Raw genomic sequence first — 15,982 nt, forward strand, 5'->3', positions numbered from 1 at the left:
GTTCTGCGACCCCATTTTAGTCAAATTTGTGTTGTTTATCAAAAATAAAATGCATTTTTTCAATATTACATCACCGCTATTTTGGCCGCCATCTTGGATTAATATCTTTTAAATCACTTTAGCATAGTTTAGGGGTCAGATAACAAAAAATTTTTTTTTCGAGATTCGATTATCCGAAGTTACGATTATCCGAAGTGAAATTTTTCTGAGACCTTCGGATAATCGGTTCTGGACTTTATTAATTTTTGGAGCAACTGGGAATAGATCTTGCTTAATGAGTATTAAATTATTACAATTAGGTAAGCTTTTAACAGATTGATGATATTTCATCAAAACAATATTAACTCCTTACCTCCAAATTAAAACTGAGATTTTTTTACGTTTTTGTTTACCATGATCAAATGTGATGAAAATCGAATTTGTGCAAAAATATTTAATTCAATTGGTTGAATAACTAGTACTAAAGAAATTATAAAGAATTATGGAGTACTGGTGCAACTACAGGTGTTGGAGGGTTAAATGTAAAAAAATAGAAGACTCTTTGTGGAATGATGTTAATTTATCGTATAATTTAAATCATGTTGCATAATAATACAAAAAAATCATTGAAAATTACTTTCTATTGTTTGTTCTTAAAAAATGCAAAAATATATTCAAAGCTTGCTTCAAATATTTGAAAACATTGGGTTGTTTGGAGTTAAACCAACAATAAAAAGCTTTACCATTTGTTCAAGAGCTGAAACCAGTTTTTGTCATGAAAAACATAATTTCGGTATGGTTTTTTTTCTCATTTCAATAAACTGGTCACAGAGGCAAGTTTAAAATTTCTCATCAAAAAATACCAAAATACATTTTCTTGTTTAATGATTTTTTACATGCAGTCAAGCTGTTAATTGATCTTCACACTTATTTAAACCATTAATGTTGAAGTCCTATAAAATTTTGTTGAATAATATTAATTAAAACCAAGATCATAACTATTTTCAATAAATTTAAAATTTCCGGGAATTCCCGGGATTTCCCGGGAAATTGGCTGAAAATTTCTCGTTTCCCGGGAAATTTGTAACCCCGGGAAATTGGACGCTCTAATTGTTCCTCTTGCCTCAACAGGTTGTTCGTCTTGGCCCACTAGTTGAGTAGAACGTACGGAAAATCAAAAATTTTAAAATCAATTTTTTGCATTAAAAAACAAGGTTTTTCAAAAACTTTTTCTATCAAAGCCTCAATCAAGACCTGGAAGAAGATGATTATACAAATCCGACAGATTTTTTAATGATTTTCAAGGGTTATAATGATCATTTCCTTAGCTTGTTACACTTGCCCCACTTTCCCCTACTATTTTTTTCAAAAAATCGAAAAATTGGTCGCAAAAATTTTTCAACTTAATTTTTCGATGTAATGAAATTTGCAATCAAAAAGTACTTTAGTGAAATTTTGATAAAGTGCACCGTTTACAAGTTAAATCCATTTTTAGGTGAATTTTTTGAAAATAGTCGCAGTTTTTCATTTTTTTTTAAATTAGTGCACATGTTTGCCCACCATTGAAAAAAATATTTTTGAAAAGCTGAGAAAATTTTCTATATTTTGCTTTTTTGAACTTTGTTGATACGACCCTTCGTTGCTGAGATATTGCCATGCAAAGGTTTATAAACAGGAAAATTGAAGTTTTTTAAGTCCCACCCAAACAACACATCATTTTCTAATGTCGATATCTCAGCAACTAACGGTCCGATTTTCAATGTTAAATCTTTTCGAAAAAAATATTTTCAAAAAATTTAAACCATGACCAGCGATGGAATAATCATCATCAAAAGAAAATCATTGGAAGTTCATCAAGAGAAAAAATCCGAAGGGAGCATGCTCTCCTCTCTCGCGCACGAAAGATCGCTAAAAAGAATCTAAAAAAATCATCATCTTGATTATTCGGTGGAACATCTCTTTCACTACTGCACTTGCAAGTGTAACGTTACACGTCGGAAATTGGCCTGTAACATTTTGTAGATGGGCAATGTGTGTAAACAAAGTGAAAAAATTTTTTTGAGTGGTGCTGACAAGGAAATTCACAAAAATCGTCAGCAGATTGATTTTCCGGGAGAATTTCGGGAGTGATTTTCTTTTGCGTGATTTGCCTCCTCTCTCTTTCGCGGGTGAAAAAAGTTCGCAAGCGAAATTGATTTTTTCGCGATTATTCCATCCCTGACCATGACTAACATTTTTAAAAGGGCGTAATATTGAATGATGGTGGAGGGCCTTCCAATGATCAAAGATGTAATCTTGTGTCATTGTTTCACCCATAAAGGCTCAACACAATTTTTTTAGCCGGAATATTCGAAAATCTGTAACTTTTTAAGGAATTTTCTGATCGATTTGTTGTCTAGGGCAAAGTGGTAGGTATCGATGGAAGATCATAACATTTCGCAAATATTTCACTTTTTAACATTCAAACTGGACCAGTCAGTCGCTGAGATATTTTCACTAAAAAATGTAAGGCTGTTTTGTTGTTTCTTGTTTTTTTCGATCAGAATATTTTCAGTTATGGACAATCACAGACGTTATTAAAAAAATCGATACACGGGATTTGTTTGTTTAAATAAAACTTTAGGTGGCTGTATCCTGCAAACAGTGCATTTTATAAAAAAAACTCTTATTTTTTGATTGCATATTAAATTTTTACTGAAAGCATGTTTTCAAAAACAACATCCCCAAAAACACTTAAAAAATTTAAAATATATAATTTTGGGAAATTGTTTTATTCCAATACAAAAAATTATTAAAAAATCGACAAAAAAATCCAATTGCCTAAATAGTCCTCCGGAATACCTACAACTTTGTTAAAACACCAAATCAATCAGAAAATTCCTTCAAGAGTTAAAATAAATTCGAATACTTGCGTACCAAATATAAATGCCACAGAATAAATGCCACAGAAAGGCTGTTTTGATCATAAGGAAGGGTACTCAAGGTTGCTTAAGACGATTCCATACAATTACATTCGAAATTTACAATTTAATTCCTTGGCAGGGAATTCACTAAAAATAAAATCTGTTGATTGAAGCGTATTCAGGGAACTCAAATCTATCATACCTTGATGCAATTGAAACTATTACTGACATCTACTTAAAAGATGTCTAGTTGTGTTTGTTTGTAATTATTTGTATAATAAAAATTTTGAATGGAAAATATATCAATGATGAGAGAGAATTTTCACTAAAGGATTAATTTATTTTAAGTTTACTATTGAAGAACATGAAGATCTTACACAAATTCAGTAAAATTAACGCCACACCTTCTTGCGTAGATCGTAAACCATTCCACTTTGCACTAATTAACGAGGTTAATCCCCGGCCACGTGGCCTCGCTTGCTATCAATTATCCGGAGTCTGTAATCGATCCGACATTCAATACGGCGTTGGTCCATGAAATTTAACGTCACGCACACGTCCAGCATGTCTTGGGTGAGGAATTTGCTACAATGCTCAATATTTGCACCGATGATGACGAGCTGGAATTGAGATTATTTGCGATAATTAATTCGCTTGAAACCACTGCAACAAAGTGGGGGGGGGGGGGCTGCGGGTTCCCGGGGGGAAATATGATTATGTCGCGTTTGATGTCTACTTGTCAGAGATTTGCACCCTGTTAAGGGGAATCATCTTAGGGGACATGATGCAATGGATCGGTGTGCACTTCAAAGTGACTGTTTGCATTTTGTGATATTTCCCGTGGGGACGGTAGCCGGTTGGTGATGTGATCATAGATAACAGAAGTTTAAATTTCACACTGATCATTAATGTTGCAAACAAAATAAGCAACGGTATCTGTTTGTCTGCGTACTTATTTCTGTTGACTCAAAGTTTAAGAACATAAATTTAACATCTAGCAAGACAATCATAATAAATTAGTACCAAATCCATGCCAGAATGCCACAATTCATGGAATTTCCACACAACATTGTTGCCAAACATTTCCTCATCATCTGCATAAGTGTGTTCACCAGGCAGAACACATCTATTATGCAAACACAGCCATATTATCTAATCATCACACAAACAATTGGATTCTGGAAATTACCGTTTGTTCTCTTGTTTGGCCCGAATCAAATCACCCGGAAGAGGGCGTGTATCTTTTGTTAATCAATTAGGCACGCTCCGTATAATTGGTAAATACCAGTGTTGCCAAATGTTTATGCACACACTAACCTAATCAGTGCGCTGTGAAATCGAGAATTCAGAAATCACATAAATTATGCTCATCATCTTCGCGGGTGGAATTGTTGTTCGATTTACTTTGGTTATTGATGAGTGTGGTGGGTTTGAAGCACGATCCGGAAACATTAAAGCATTCTCGACGAGGCCCTCCTTTGATCGGTATACTTCATGGAGAGTTTATTTTTCGGAAACCGGATTAAAAGAAAAATGCCCCATTAAATGTGACTTATGACGAGGACGAGCGGTTCTCCCGGATTTTCCGGGGTTCATTTTACGATTTTGCGAGGTTCAGGTGATAAATTGTCTTCGAAAAAAAAGACTGTCCCTTTGTGATGAGGATACGGTTTTTTTCCTCAACATTAAACTGGATTAAAGCACGGTTTTAGAGGCCAACTGACCGTTTTATTCTCATCGGAAGACCTTTCCGGTTTTGACGAAGTTGCTCATTGAATGAAATAAATCTTGTCAGTTGATTAAAAAAGAGGGATGTCATTGAAACCCACTTTTCCCTTCACCACCCAGACAGATTTAAAAGGTCTCAGGAATTTACATCTACATAATACAATTGCAGTGAAGAACTTGAGAACAGATTTTTTGCAATTTCGTCGTGAAATCACTCACTTAATTGTCTCCTGTTCCTCCAACGACGAAACAGCCTACATTACATAACAGATTCGAAAAGTAATGAACATGAAACATGAACATGAAACATGAACATGAAACATGAACATGAAACATGAACATTAGCGTGGTTCACGTTTCTATAAAAAAGACAAAAGTTGTTATTTTGTCTTGCATCAACCGGAATTTCGTTCTTTTATGTCCCCAGAAGCACTCCTGAAAAGTTGAGCCCATTTGGTAAGGTCTAGGAGCTCCAGTTTTAATTTGAAATTTATATGGGATTTTGATTTATTTTCCATGGGAAACTATCTTTTTTTACATTGTATTAGGATTTTTTTTTATAAATCGATGAAATGACTTGACTCTTATAGTAGGAGATAGGTTTTGAACTGGGGAACAACTTTGTAGAACATACCAACATGCTAGGAAGTGACCCTTTAAAGATACAGATACTTTTAGATGGTGGCTGGCCCCTTCAAAAGCCACCACGCTAATGAACATGAAACATGAACATGAAACATGAACATGAAACATGAACATGAAACATGAACATGAAACATGAACATGAAACATGAACATGAAACATGAACATGAAACATGAACATGAAACATGAACATGAAACATGAACATGAAACATGAACATGAAACATGAACATGAAACATGAACATGAAACATGAACATGAAACATGAACATGAAACATGAACATGAAACATGAACATGAAACATGAACATGAAACATGAACATGAAACATGAACATGAAACATGAACATGAAACATGAACATGAAACATGAACATGAAACATGAACATGAAACATGAACATGAAACATGAACATGAAACATGAACATGAAACATGAACATGAAACATGAACATGAAACAAGAACATGAAACATGAACATGAAACATGAACATGAAACATGAACATGAAACATGTACATGAAACATGAACATGAAACATGAACATGAAACATGAACATGAAACATGAACATGAAACATGAACATGAAACATGTACATGAAACATGAACATGAAACATGAACATGAAACATGAAACATGAAGCATGAAACATGAAGCATGAACCATGAAACACGAACATGAGTTCATGAGTTCCAACAATTATATAATATTATAAAATATCTTTTTAAACAATAATTCACTCACTTTTTTTCTTTTGTGACCTGACCATTCAAAGTGACAAAAGAAAAAGGATTTTCAACGCGTCTAGGTGCGCCCGTGTCAAACCCCTTTTTTAATACTTCCCCTCCGGGAAAAGGATGGCCAGCACTTAATTTGCTTCCCATCTCCGGGCGAAAGAAAGAAAACGTCCGCGCTAGTCGCCTGATCTACGGCAAACGGATGCCCGGTTGTTAAATACTTGCAAAAAGGACCTTTTTCAGTGGGATTCTGAGGTAGGAACGCCGAGAGCGGGGTGATGGCAACGAAATTCCATTCATCAAAATCTTAGATTAAAATGGATTTTAAAAATTTATGAGATCCACTTTCCTTTCAGCTTTTCTGCGAAAGCGTCGTCTAGCGTTTGTGTGACTTTGGCGTCGTCGTCTACCTTTTTCCTTCCTCTCCTTGGGGAGCTTGAGGCGAAGCCGTTGAAGCTCGGAATCGTGGATGCTTTTCAGCTCGAGCAAACAGGTTGCAAGCCCCGGGACAGAAAGAGTTCCTGGGAATTGGGGAAGGGTGCGAAAGCTATTTCTACCATGATAATTTGATGAGCCTGATCCAATCAATAAACTAATTATTCATGGCGTTTTGATTAGTGCTGTCTAGCTGGAAGGGTGATGTCTTTTGAGATTTGAAGATTCAGTTGGAATTAACCAGGTCGTATCTGGATACCTCGATATGTGGATGAAACTTTCAGCGTGACGTTAAAAAGGTGAAAAAATAAAGGGTTGACCTTTGCTTTCCATGTTTACTCCAACCATCTAACCAAACATCCGCTCCACTGTGCCGGAAGGAAATAAAAAATCCACTCTTTTTCTATCCGTGTCACCGATAGAACTCGTCAAAATATTTACTCAATCATGTGTCTCCCTTTTTTCAACTTTTCCTTTTTTCCACCTCCACGCGCGCACACACACACCATAATTGGACCCGGAACCCCCGAAAAATCACCGAACCGGAATTGGGCGCCAACAACAACAACCCTCGGGGGGCGACATTTGGCCCAACAGGTCTCCTGGATACGGCACCGGGACATTCACATCCTGACGGTGGGCAGCTACACGTACACCTCGGACCAGCGCTTCCAGGCGACGCATCACAAAAACACCGACGACTGGACGCTGCAGATCAAGTGGGCCCAGAAGCGGGACGCCGGAATCTACGAGTGCCAGATCTCGACCCAGCCCGTGCGCAGTTACTTTGTCACGCTGAGCGTTGTCGGTGAGTAGAGACATCATTTTGAAGTGCTGAAATTGCAGTCATGGTCAATGGTCGAGAACATTCTGTAACATTTTCAACGAAAATCATTGACTTAGTATCGGTGCATAAACATTATTTTGATATTGTTTTAGAACATTTTCACAAAATGTAATAAGATTTAAAGGTATTCACTGAATATTTCTATTGATAAGAGAAATATTTTTCTAATTTAAAAATATGATTTATGAACATAACAATACCATTTAGCAGACAACAATCTAAAATAAATGAAATCTTAAATTGAAACAACTAAATGTTAAAAACCAGGTTAAAACTATTTACGAGACTGAAAAATCAAGTCTGTCTTATAGAATTTGCCAAAACCACCAAAAAACCTTTTTTTACATTTTTAAATTTACAACCGCTGTATCTTCAGAAGGATTGAACATAGGACGTTGGTCAATATGGAGACTTTAAGGTAAAATTGTCTGGAAAATCGATTCCCACTTTAGGTTTTTATCAATTTTGACGTTTAGACCACTTAAAAAAAAAGTTTAAGTAAATGATTTCTGTGTTTTTTTAGGAGAAACGTACCATGCAGCATATTTTGTGAGTCATTTTGTAACATCTTAGGCTATTTTTTCAAAAAAAATTAACGAAAAAAATCGTGACATTACCTTAAAATTTAACCAAAATATCTCATAAAAATGACAAGTATTTTTATTTCAGTGCATTTTTATCAGAAAGCCCGTCCAATTTCCTACAAGTTTGTCTTCGAACACTTTTTGATACAATGCAACGGCTTCGAGATACAGTAATTTTTAAATTACATAATACAAGAATATTTTAATAACTTATCCCCTTCTCAAATGTTATTTTTGAATGCTATAGGCTCCATATACACAAAAATGGCTTATATATTCCTAGGATAACATGTCTGCAAAGTTTCATTGAAATCAGAGAGGGTCGGGTACAAAAGTATCACAAAAATTCCCGAATTGAGCTGGAATTGCTATATAGCAACAATTTGAAAAAAATTACATTCTTTTTTTAGTTTTATTTCTAAAATTATGATAAAACATTTTTAAATGTTGAAATTATTTTGTTCCATCCAACTCGAAATCAGCAATACTAAATTATGTAAACTCTGTCAAAAAATTTAATTTTTTTACTATTACACAGAAAAAAAATGATGGTAATATTCATCAAGAAATGGTGATAGATTTGGTAGCAAAAAAAATGATTAATTTTACCCCAGAAAATGATGAATTTTCATCAGTTTTTGATGAATATTCATCAGGTTCACATTTTTACACATTTTTTTATGTAATATTACTCAAAAAAACTTTACTTAATCCACCTTTAGGTGGTTGGTGCCTTCTTCGCATTTTTTAATCAAAATATCTGAGATCCGGCCTCAAAAAAGGTTTATTAAAAATATTAAAGTACTAATTACTTTTGATAGGGTTGTCAGATCTTCAATCTTTTGAGCTTGTTGGAAAGGTCTTTTGATAACCTATCCAACGACAGGTCGCATGATTGATTTGGACAACTTTTTCATCAAAATATTTGAGATCCGCCTCAAAAAAGTGTATAAATAACACTTAAGAGGCAGTATTTGTAGATTCTGCTCGGTTTGTTCTAGAGGTCGTATCGAGGTGCTCCGATTTGGATGAAACTTTCAGCGTTTGTTTGTCTATACATGAGATGAACTCATGTCAAATATGAGCCCTCTACGATAAAGGGAAGTGAGGTAAAACGGGCTTTGAAGTTTGAGGTCCAAAAAACATGAAAAATCTTAAAATTGCTCGCATTTCCGTAAAACTTTGTCAATTCCAGCTCTCGTAGATGCATTTGAATGGTCTTTCGAAGCCTTTCAAAATTTGCTATAGACATCCAGGATCGGTTTAACTTTTTCTCATAGCTACACCCATACTCCCATAGGTCAAAAGATAGGTAATTTCATGGACTATAAGCTTACGGTATTAACTTTTTGGCCAATCGCAGTTTTTCTCATAGTTTTACGATTTTTCTAGAACAAACATTTTACAACGTTAGTTTTTGCCCTGTAGGATAAGAAGACGGCTTTTTTTGGTCTCAATTTTGTCATATTCGGAATCCTCGGTCAATTTCACTTAAGTTAGGAGTATTGGAAATGTAATTTTGATTTAAAAAATAATTTAATAAAACATTTTTGAAAAAAGAAATAGATCTTCTTTGCTCTATGCTCAATACGTCAAATGCTGTATCAAGTAGGCGAAAACTTGTTTTACCCCTAATCCGACAAAATTCTAAATAATATTTTAATTAATTCTAAATGGCATTTTTTTCCTATCAAATTCTTAATTCCAACACCTCAATCTAATGTATAATTTTCTGAGGATTCCGAATATGTCAAAATTGAGACCAAAAAGTGCCGTCTTCTTGGCCTACAGGGCAAAAACTAACGTTGTAAAATGTTTGCTCTAGAAAAATCGTAAAACTATGAGAAAAACTGCGATTGGCCAAAAAGTTAATACCGTAAGCTTATAGTCCATGTAATTACCTATCTTTTGACCTATGGGAGTATGGGTGTTGGAGGCTGTTGCAAAAAGATATTAAGGTTTTAAAAAAATCCATTTTAAACAGTAATTTGCAAAAGCTATGAGAAAAAGTCAAACCAATCCTGGATGTCTATAGCACATTTTAAAGGGCTTCAAAAGACCTTTCGAATGCATCTAAGAGAGTTGGAATTGATGAAGTTTTACGGAAATGCGAGCAATTTTAAGATTTTTCATGTTATTTGGACCTCAAACTTCAATGCCCGTTTTACCCCACTTCCCTTTGTCGTAGAGGGCTCATATTTGGCATGAGTTCATCTCATGTATAGACAAACAAATGCTGAAAGTTTCATCCAAATCGGAGCACCTCGATACGACCTGTTTCACATCGGTGAAAAACTCGCTCTTAAGTGCTCATAACTTTTGATGGGAACGTTAGATCTTCAATCTTTTGAACGCGTTGGAAAGGTCTTTAAAAGGCCTTTCTAAAAATGTATAGCATGGCACCCTTTTTACAATCTTCGGAAGTTTAGCTAAAATCGTTTTTTTAGCATAACTTTTGAAGTACTTTTCTTAACTTCATAATATGAACTAGGGTCTTGTGGGATCCCAAGACGGATCGAATGAGACCAAAACGGTCCAAATCGGTTCAGCCAGTCCGGATATAATCGGGTGCATATTTTTCGGTGCACGGACTCACATCCAGACAGACGCACAGACATTTGTTCAGAATTTGATTCTGAGTCGATAGGTATACGTGAAGGTGGGTCTTTGAGGTCGAATAAAGAAGTTCATTTTTCGAGTGATTTTATAACCTTTCCTCATAGAGACCAAATTTTCAACATTCCAAAATTCAACTTTTTTTTCTGTGTATTTTTTTTTTTTTTTTTTGCCTCAACATAATCTATAACTAAAGAAGCCGTTTTGTTTCATTGGTTTGTTTACTTACAACATGTTTGCATACAAATTTGAGAGCATTTAAAATTGTATCTTAATATTCTAGAATCAGTATCAACGTTAGAGAAAAAGGGTGAATTTCACCAGTTTTCTCGAGCTTGGGAGTTAAGGGATTAAAAAAATTGTATTTTACAATCGCAATAAAATAATGATTTGCACAAAAATAGTTTTTTTTTAACTCAAAAATGACACTTCTCAGAAATTATTTTTCTCAAAATTTATTTTCCTTAAAAGAGCACTCAGCTAGAAAACTAAGAAATATGTACCTTCCCTGCAAAGGCTTATGAATTGAGCTCAGTTGAAAGGTTCTCAAAATCTCTGAATTGCAAATGTAACATCCTGGAACAGAACTGCTAAATTCTAATAAAAACACAAATTGAATTTAAAAATGACACTCTTAAAGCTAGCAAAGGTAAAATATATTAGACAGTATTGGCAATTTTTTGGAAAAAATAAACATGTTTTTTAGATCAATAAGTCTGATCTTATTTCCGATCTTTTCGAAAACAATATTTTGAGTTTTTTGCGCGTAATATTGAATGTTTGCCCATTTGAAATGTTAGTATTGATTTAAAAAAATCTAAATAATGTTTTCGAAAAGATCGGAAATTTTCACGAATGTTCCATATTTAAACATTGAAACTCGGTTGCAGAATTTATGCCCATGCTTCTCTGTGGCTCAAAAATTTCGGTTTTTCCCCTAAAACATATAAAATAATTTCTAAAATAAAAAAAATGGTGTTTTGCGAATTTAAGTTAGGCCGTTGCATATATTGCACAAAGTTCATGTCGCCTCTCCTTCAAAATTGGTATGAAAAATTATTCGGCAAAAAATATTTTTGTACAAAATTTCAAAATTTCAATGGAAAAAGAATTGAATTGAAATGAGAAGAATATAAAATGCCCTATTCTGCATTTATTACCATGATAAGCATGTTTGGGCTTGTTTAAAAATATTTTGAACTTTTGTGGAGTTCCATTGTACATAACCGCAAAAACTTTTGTTTTCGAAAATTAAATTTTTAGTCAATACTTAGAAATTTTGGAAACTTATGATTGCAATTTGATACCTAAAATTATCCAAACAGATGTCACAAAAATATTGTAAAACAAAAAGTGTTACTTCAACACTTTATCCCACATCAATGTTTTGCATTTCCCAAGCAGCAAATCCAATCAACCGCAAATGGGAGAATCTTACGGTCTGTCACTTTGCATTGCAGCATTAGACATTTCCCCTTCAGCTCAAACAGCTATTCAGCCTGAAATCGATCCGACGGATAGTGGCAAACTAATTGGACCCAACATAATTATAGCCTGTTGTTTACATGGTTTTGATATCCGTGTGCAAGCAGCTAAAATAAATTTGATTTGATGGTTCTCCGGACCGGTCTCGTAGCCCCCACTATAACAGCATCCAATGGATGAAGTCCAACCGGCAATGACCCTGGTCTTGGTCTGGCGATGATCTCCATGGGAAACGTGCCGGATGTCGGGAACGCCAGACCCAGACCCATCAACCATGACGAACCAAATCAAGGCAACTTGCCGTGAAAGATGACACGACGTTTGGCAGATCTTTCCGGGCGAGGACAGTGTGGGTGGTTTGATTTGGAGTTATTTCTGGAGAAATGTTGATTGTAAAATATAACTTGGACATTGTTGTGGACGTCCGATAACCGGAATCAAAGCTGTTCACGTTACATGGCAATGTAAGAAATTGAGGAATTCCAGAAATTATATTGAATAAATAAAATGAACGACCCAATCTAACTGTGATGCCTAATTGTCCGTTAAATTTACCTGCCATGCAATTAAACCTAGCTAAACATACGAAGAGACCTTCTAAATCCAGTTGCACAGTATCGCGATCCAAACGTGCAAACGCAACGTTCGTAATTCAATTTCCTCTCTGCACAATCAACATTTATGCCACACACACAAACACAACCCACCCAAAACACCCACTTTATGCACTAAATGCTAGGCGAAAATGCGTATACTGGTGATATTGGTCTAAATAATTAGCGCACCAGGACTAATCAATTGTAAAGCCCCTTTCGACAGCTCCTACGCGTCGCCCCACGTGTGTGTGTGGCACGTGTGGATCATGCCACGATACTGTCCGATAGAGGTGCAAACCTGGTTGCCCCTGGGCACAATCAAATTAGGCTGGCCATCACAAGTGCACTCATTTGGGGTTTGTTGAATTTTAACAGTGGAATTTCATATAAATGATATATAAAAAAAAACTTTCATCAGAAAAAAATATCACATACAATGCATTATGGAGCAACTCTCTGAGATTTCGGTCATTTGACTTTTTTTTGTATTTTTTTATCCGGCTGAAACTCTTTTGGTGCCCTCTTTATGACTAAAAGAAGCCATTTTGCATCATTAGTTTGTCCATATAATTTTCCATAAAAATTATGTATGAATATTCAAGAATCTGTAACTTTTGAAAGTATTTTTTGATCGATTTGGTGTCTTCGGCAATGTTGTAGGTAAGGATAAGGACTACACTTGAAGATTAATTTAATTTATTATCACTAGAACTTGATTTGCAATTAAAACAATATTTTTTTCTGATATGTTTTAGGGGACATCAAATGACAATTTTTCAGAAATTTCCAGAGTGTGCAAAAATCTTTGAACGTGTAATACACTTTTGAATCAATACTGAATCGTAATTAAAAGATTCAACTTTTGTTACCCGAACATTATACATCGCTTAAATTTCAAAGTTATCGCAGTTTTAAACCCAAAGGAAAAATATAACTCAAAATCTTCAACAGTGGATATGCTGCAGAAAATGTCACATTTTATAACATTTTATGCAGCAAGCCCGTAGATCATTTTTGCCCGCGTGTAAACATTTCAGCGATCTGCAGTTCTCACCAACACATATAATGCTGGCCCGTCCTCGAGCAACACTCCAAAGAGAAAAATATGTTGGTGCTCTTTCATCAAGCGTCCATGGCGCGGTGGTAGTGTGTCGGATCATTAACCTAGAAATTGGTGGTTCAATGCTTGTTCTGATAAGGTTTTTTTTTCTTGAAATACAACCTAAAAGTCGTCGGAAATGTCGATAATTGTCGGTAACGGGCAAAAATGTCATACCCCTATATCGCAAAAAATGCATGAGGACAGTTTTCATGCAGATTCTGATATACTTTCATGCCGCCATGCATCACAATCATGCGACCGCCGTTTGGGTGTGTAATTAAGAATCTCTCAACATATTCCAAAGAAATTTGAAAATTTTACTTACTTTTACTCAAGGGCAATTCAGTGAGAAACTCTGGGAGTAACTCCGAGTTTCTCAGCTTCCTCAGCTTGCTCCAGAGAAAATTGAATTCCCACCCGCCTACAGACACCTTGATCTTAGAAATGTCACTGTCAAGAAATGTTTGCAAACAGCAACAGAAATAACAAGCAATCAGCAGAAAATTTTGGTGAATCCGGTGATTCGTTTGGAGACGGATCGATTTTGGAAGCGATTTTCTCTCTTTTGAAAGCCTTTGTAATAGGTTTCCAGTTTAATTTGGAGGCCCCAACTGAGCTGGAGGAGTATGATGTAAAAGGGATTGAGATGCAGCCTGATTCTATCCGGAGCGGTACCGGAGTAACGCTGAACCAGATTCTGTTGATGACTATATTGCCCATCAGTTCTGAATTACTTTCATCAAATTTCTTCACACTTTCCCTTATTTTAATCAGGACCCAGTTATGCTTACCGATCCTTCCCCATAAAAACTCATCCCCCAAATGTGTTAGAATTTTATAAAATTAATTTTATTTTTTCACAATAACATAACATGCTTTAAGTGTGGTTCCTTTGGTAGCCTGGAGAATCAGAATTCCATGAAGTCCAGGGCTGGATTTGAACCGCTTGTTGGAGGAAACGATGAGGAGCGTGGAGTGCCGATGGTTTTAGACGGTGGACAAATTAAAAATCTGTTCGTACATGGCTAGGAAACGACGTCTTGCTGAATATTGGGCTTGCGTAATGGGAAGGGATGTTCCGGTTGCCAAATGTTATACAGGCGGTTGTCTCGGTAGCTATCACCGGTTATTCCGGAAGCCCACATTGCCGGACACACGAGTTTCGATACTCTTCCTCATTTAGCACACGGACACGGCACTGTTTAGGGATCGGGTTGCGTCGTTTGGGCAGCGGCATTATTCACAGCTTGAATCGGTCATGGAGGGATAGGTTGCGGACGGAAGAATTTTCCTTGGCACGCTTCTGTCATCTGGTTTCGGCAATAGCTTCCTTGGTCAGGTGGAGGCGGTTAACCGGTTACTGCCGTCCGGGTACACCAGACAGCGGAACATCGCAACGAGGCGTCCTATTTGATTGCGACCGTGCACTTGACCACGTGTCCAGTCTCTGCAAAGCGTAAGAAATTAGTTTGGACCAAAGATTCCTTTTACCGGCCATTTTTTTGCGTTTTTGTCGTACCGACAGTTTTCTCCCACAGCCAGTTTTCAAAACAAATCACAGCCTAGCAACGGCCTCTTGTTATTTTTTCCAAACACAAGGTTGAACTATGTAGGTGGGAATGGTGAAAAATAACCAGAGTAACTCGGAGGAAGATTGAGAAACTCTCGTTACTCTGGGCAAAATTGAGGAACTCTTTTACTCACTGAAATGCCCTTGCTTTTACTCATATAGAAACATTTTGAATGTGATTTTTTTTTTCAGCAAAAATTTCCAAAATTACATAACCAAACTTCGGGGAGGTCCACTGCTACAATTTCCATACCACGACCAACGCACAATAGCGTTGAAATCCAGTGTTCTCGATTGTGCCCCGGCTGCCAAATAAATAATATCTTTGGAGGCTGGCAAAGATAGCCATCGCTAGTGCGCGGTGCCATCAGAGTTTTGGGGCAGATATTACCGAAATAATGCACCACTCGACGAGAGGTCCGATTCCGCGACCTGCAATTAGTTTAATTAACTGCGTTGTCGGTTGGCTGACCCTGGGCAAAAGGGTGCTGTCATCGTCGTCGGTGGAGAATTTAGCGCACGTTGGGATTCAATTAATATCGATGAAATTGCGCTGGTTGAAACTGATTTAGTGGAATTACTGGAAATTACACGAGAGCAAAGTGGATACCCAACCATAGACCACTTAGTAAATTGTGCATACTTTCTACCCATCCACATATGAAAAGCAAAATCTGCCACACACTCGACTCGAGCTTGGTAAACAAATCAAACCGCAATCATGGAGCTAATAAAAAGGGCAAAAATATGCTAACCCA

The 15,982-nt window shown here is 36.1% G+C and overlaps 1 protein-coding gene across 3 annotated transcripts in view; it reads left to right on the forward strand.

Moving 5' to 3' along the window:
- Window positions 1-15,982, forward strand: part of LOC6054058 (kin of IRRE-like protein 1) — an 807,298-nt gene that overhangs the window by 736,095 nt on the left and 55,221 nt on the right. For all 3 annotated transcript variants that reach the window (XM_038257417.1, XM_038257418.1, XM_038257419.1), the window contains one exon: window positions 7,022-7,232. In XM_038257417.1, coding sequence (XP_038113345.1) covers window positions 7,022-7,232 — 211 coding nt within the window. The remainder of the gene's footprint in view (window positions 1-7,021; window positions 7,233-15,982) is intronic.

Source organism: Culex quinquefasciatus, chromosome 2, assembly GCF_015732765.1.
Source record: "Culex quinquefasciatus strain JHB chromosome 2, VPISU_Cqui_1.0_pri_paternal, whole genome shotgun sequence".
NCBI classification, from domain to species: domain Eukaryota; kingdom Metazoa; phylum Arthropoda; class Insecta; order Diptera; family Culicidae; genus Culex; species Culex quinquefasciatus.